The following is a 5405-nucleotide window of genomic DNA, read 5'->3' as shown; positions in this document are numbered from 1 at the left end:
CCATGGGAAATTGTCCCATAGTGCCCAGGGATGTGCAGGTTAGGGTGGATTGGCCATGGGGAATTGTCCCATAGTGTCCAGGGATGTGCAGGTTAGGGTGTATTGGCCATGGGAAATTGTCCCATAATGCCCAGGGATGTGCAGGTTAGGGTGGGTTGGCCATGGGAAATTGTCCCATAGTGCCCAGGGATGTGTAGGTTAGGGTGGATTGGCCATGGGAAATTGTCCCATAATGCCCAGGGATGTGCAGGTTAGGGTGGATTGGCCGTGGGAAATTGTCCCATAGTGTCCAGGGATGTGCAGGTTAGGGCGGATTGGCCATGGGAAATTGTCCCAATGGGTCCAAGGATGTGCAGATTAGGGTGGATTGGCCATGGGAAATTGTCCCATAGTGTCCAGAGATGTGCAGGTTAGGGTGGATTGGCCATGGGAAATTGTCCCAGTGTCCAGGGATGTGCAGATTAGGGTGGATAGGCCATGGGAAATTGTCCCATAGTTCCCAGGATGTGCAGGTTAGGGTGGATTGGCCATGGGAAATTGTCCCATAGTGCCCAGGGATGTGCAGGTTAGGGTGGATTGGCCAGGGGAAATTGTCCCCATAGTATTAGGTGCATTAGTCTGGGGTAAATATGGGGTCGGGGAAATGGTTGGGTTACTCTTCGGAGAGTCAGTGAGGACCTGTTGGGCTGAATGGCCAGTTTCCACACTGTAGGGATTGTCTAATTGTATGAGGATGGTGGAGTGGGAGCGAGGGAAGGGGAGGAGCAGTCTGGGACGTACCTGGCGGGTTTGTGAATGTAGTGCTGGAGGCGGGCCTTGACTTCATCGTAGGTGAGAAAAGCCATGTAGCCAGGGTGCGTGACCGCCAGGCAGTTCCAGTTCCTCAGCAGCGACGGCCATGGCTAAACAACAGCAAGATGGCACATTCCGTCAGGTGACACAGAACGTTCCGGAAACACCCAGTAAATCCGAGGCGCAACCCAGGCCCCACCCTCGCTCAACTGCACCCCTCCAAAAGCCGCGACACTTCACGGAGTTCAACCAACAAACATCCTCTCAGGGCTTTGCATAACCAACATGACACAGACAGCTCCCCTGGGAGAGGGTTATCACGGCAGGACGGGTCGAATGACCACCCATGCTCTGGGTGGTTCTCTGTTGCAGCTCTCCCACAGCACTGACCCACTGACTGTGCCCACTCCCTCAGCACTGACCCTCTGACAGTGCAGCACTCCCTCAGCACTGACCTCTGACAGTGCGGCACTCCCTCAACACTGACCCTCCGACAGTGCAGCACTCCCTCAGCACTGACCCTCCGACAGTGCGGCACTCCCTCAGCACTGACCCTCCGACAGTGCAGCACTCCCTCAGCACTGACCTCTGACAGTGCGGCACTCACTCAGCACTGACCCTCCGACAGTGCAGCACTCCCTCAGCACTGACCTCCGACAGTGCAGCACTCCCTCAGCACTGACCCTCCGACTGTGCGGCACCCCCTCAGCACTGACCCTCCGACAGTGCAGCACTCCCTCAGCACTGACCTCTGACAGTGCGGCACTCCCTCAGCACTGACCCTCCGACAGTGCAGCACTCCCTCAGCACTGACCTCCGACAGTGCAGCACTCCCTCAGCACTGACCCTCCGACTGTGCGGCACCCCCTCAGCACTGACCCTCCGACAGTGCAGCACTCCCTCAGCACTGACCCTCCGACAGTGCGGCACCCCCTCAGCACTGACCCTCCGACAGTGCAGCGCTCACTCAGCACTGACCCACCGACAGTGCCCACTCGCTCAGCACTGACCCTCCGACAGTGTGGCACTCCCTCAGCACTGACCCTCCGACAGTGCGGCACTCCCTCAGCACTGACCCTCCGACAGTGAGGCACTCCCTCAGCACTGACCCTCCTGACAGTGCGGCACTCCCTCAGCACTGACCCTCCGACAGTGCAGCATTCCCTCAGCACTGACCCTCCGACAGTGCGGCACTCCCTCAGCATGGACCCTCCGACAGTGCCCACTCCCTCAGCACTGACCCTCCGACAGTGCAGCACTCCCTCAGCACTGACCCTCCGACAGTGCAGCGCTCACTCAGCACTGACCCACCGACAGTGCCCACTCCCTCAGCACTGACCCTCCGACAGTGTGGCACTCCCTCAGCACTGACCCTCCGACAGTGCGGCACTCCCTCAGCACTGACCCTCTGACAGTGCAGCGCTCCCTCAGCACTGACCCTTGACAGTGAGGCACTCCCTCAGCACTGACCCTCTTGACAGTGCGGCGCTCCCTCAGCACTGACCCTCTGACAGTGCAGCGCTCCCTCAGCACTGACCCTTGACAGTGCGGCACTCCCACAGCACTGACCCTCTGACAGTGCGGCACTCCCTCAGCACTGACCCTCTTGACAGTGCGGCACTCCCTCAGCACTGACTCTCTGACAGTGCGGCACTCTCTCAGCACTGACCCTCTGACAGTGCCCACTCTCTCAGCACTGACCCTCTGTCAGTGCCCACTCCCTCAGCACTGACCCTCTTTCAGTGCCCACTCCCTCAGCACTGACCCTCTGACAGTGGGGAATTCTCTCAGCACTGACCCTCTGACAGTGCCCACTCTCTCAGCACTGACCCACTGACAGTGCCCACTCCCTCAGCACTGACCCTCTGACAGTTCCCACTCCCTCAGCACTGACCCTCCGACAGTGCGGCACTCCCTCAGCACTGACCCTCCGACAGTGCCCACTCCCTCAGCACTGACCTTCCGACAGTGCGGCATTCACTCAGCACTGATCCTCTGACAGTGTCCACTCCCTCATCACTGATCCTCTGACAGTGCAGCACTCACTCAGCACTGACCCTCTGACAGTGCAGCACTCCCTCAGCACTGACCCTCTGACAGTGCGGCACTCCCTCAGCACTGACCCTCTGACAGTGCGCACTCCCTCAGCACTGACCCTCTGACAGTGCGGTGCTCCCTCAGCACTGACCCTCCAACAGTGCCCACTCCCTCAGCACTGACCCTCCAACAGTGCCCACTCCCTCAGCACTGACCCTCCGACAGTGCCCACTCCCTCAGCACTGACCCTCTGACAGTGCCCACTCCCTCAGCACTGACCCTCCGTCAGTGCCCACTCTCTCAGCACTGACCCTCTGACAGTGCCCACTCACTCAGCACTGACCCTCCGACAGTGCCCACTCCCTCAGCACTGACCCTCTGACAGTGCAGCACTCCCTCAGCACTGACCCTCCGATAGTTCCCACTCCCTCAGCACTGACCCTCTGACAGTGCCCACTCCTTCAGCACTGACCCTCCGACAGTGCCCACTCCCTCAGCAATGACCCTCCGACAGTGCAGCACTCCCTCAGCACTGACCCTCCAACAGTGCCCACTCCCTCAGCACTGACCCTCCGACAGTGCCCACTCCCTCAGCACTGACCCTCCGACAGTGCCCACTCCCTTAGCATTGACCCTCTGACAGTGCCCACTCCCTCAGCACTGACCCTCCGACAGTGTGGCACTCCCTCAGCACTGACCCTCTAACAGTGCAGCACTCCCTCAGCACTGACCCTCTGACAGTGCCCACTCCCTCAGCACTGACCCTCCGACAGTGCCCACTCCCTTAGCACTGACCCTCTGACAGTGTGGCACTCCCTCAGCACTGACCCTCTGACAGTGCCCACTCCCTCAGCACTGACCCTCCGACAGTGCCCACTCACTCAGCACTGACCCTCCGACAGTGTGGCACTCCCTCAGCACTGACCCTCTGACAGTGCGGCACCCCCTCAGCACTGACCCTCTGACAGTGCGGCACTCCCTCAGCACTGACCCTCTGACAGTGCGGCACTCCCTCAGCACTGACCCTCTGACAGTGCCCACTCCCTCAGCACTGACCCTCCGACAGTGCGGCACTTCCACAGCACTGACCCTCCGACAGTGCGGCACTCCCTCAGCACTGACCCTCCGACAGTGCCCACTCCCTCAGCACTGACCCTCCGACAGTGCAGCACTCCCTCAGCACTGACCCTCCGACAGTGCCCACTCCCTCAGCACTGACCCTCCGACAGTGCCCACTCCCTCAGCACTGACCCTCCGACAGTGCTGTGCTACCTTTGTATTGAGAATTGTACTTTGAAAGTGCACAGACTGTGGGCTTACCCTTGACCTCTGGAGGGATTGGGGAGCTGTCAGAGCTGTGAAGGGAGACTTGGCAAGATATTGGGTGGATGCCAACACTCCTGGGCTAGAGGCAGTGACAGGCAGGCCTTTTCGATCGAAGTCTCTCTCTCTCTCTCTCTCTCTCTCTCTCTCTCTTTCCCTCCCCTCTTCACTGCACTTTGACTTAAAATGGAACTGCTTTGATGTTTAACAGTCAACAGCCAAATATATACAGGCCCTTGGTCAGTCAAGCGAATGGAAAGTTCTCGCACCACAAACAGAGGAAGTCACTCTCAAGCCTCTTGAATTCGGTGCGGTCTGCTACCATGGCAACCAGTGTGGCCAGGGTTCCACTTACTGGGACTTGGTTGGCGTGGGTGTTGCCAAAGGCCTGCAACTGTTTTTGGCCACACTCGCCTCACCTTCAGCGGTCCCAAACGGAAAATATTCAACTATTCCCACCGGATACGCCGGCGGTCAACGGCTTTCGAGTTGTCCAAATTGAGTGAGAGGACGTCCTGACCCAGTCAGGCCTCATTTGCGGCCTACAGATTGGACTGACAACTGTCAACGTTGTCATAAGTGGGTCACGGTGCCTGGAAAGCGAGCGCGGTTGCTCGGTCTCTTTGACTCAGAAATTTCCCTTCCGTCCGAAACACGAGATGGACTACTCAGATTTTGAACGGCGCAATCTTGCTTTTGCTTGCACAGATTTTTCGTAATTTTGTTGATTCGTTCTTCGGTTGACAGGATGGTTAGATTGGCTCTTAGAACGTAGAATGTTCCGGCGCAGTACAGGCCCTTCGGCCCTCGATGTTATGCTACCCGGTGGAACCGATCTGAAGCCCACCGAACCCAGACTATTCCATTCTCGTCCATATGTTTATCCAATAACCATTTAACTGTCCTTAACATTGGTGAGTCTACACTTGTTGCAGGCAGGGCGTTCCACACCCCTACTAATCTCTGAGTAAAGAACCTACCTCTGACATCTGTCCTATATCTATCACCCCCTCAATTTAAAGCTATTTCCCCTCGTGCTCGCCGTCACTATCTGAGGAAAAAGGCTCTCACTGTCCACCCTGTCCCCTCCTCTGATTATCTTATAGGGTTATTGATGATGGGCATTGCCTGGTGTTAATGGTCATTGATGAAGCAGCTGAAGATGGTTGGGCCCAGGACCCTACCCTGAGGGACTCCTGCAGAGATGGCCTGGAGTTCACGCCCCCATCTCACCTTTCCACGCATCATCTCCA

The 5405-nt window shown here is 57.9% G+C and overlaps 1 protein-coding gene across 1 annotated transcript in view; it reads right to left on the bottom strand.

The window, feature by feature from the left end:
- Window positions 1-719: 719 nt before the first annotated feature.
- The window catches only part of LOC148139421 (E3 ubiquitin-protein ligase CBL-like), a 54754-nt gene continuing 50068 nt past the window's right edge, over window positions 720-5405 (bottom strand). The window contains exon 4 of the mRNA XM_087980807.1: window positions 720-902. Within this exon, the coding sequence (XP_087836933.1) occupies window positions 720-902 (183 nt within the window). The remainder of the gene's footprint in view (window positions 903-5405) is intronic.

The sequence above is a fragment of the Chiloscyllium plagiosum genome, unplaced genomic scaffold (genome assembly GCF_037043375.1).
Source record: "Chiloscyllium plagiosum isolate Xiang-an unplaced genomic scaffold, Cpla_swu_hap1 HiC_scaffold_38, whole genome shotgun sequence".
Taxonomy (NCBI): domain Eukaryota; kingdom Metazoa; phylum Chordata; class Chondrichthyes; order Orectolobiformes; family Hemiscylliidae; genus Chiloscyllium; species Chiloscyllium plagiosum.
This window is presented reverse-complemented; position numbering and strand designations above follow the sequence as displayed.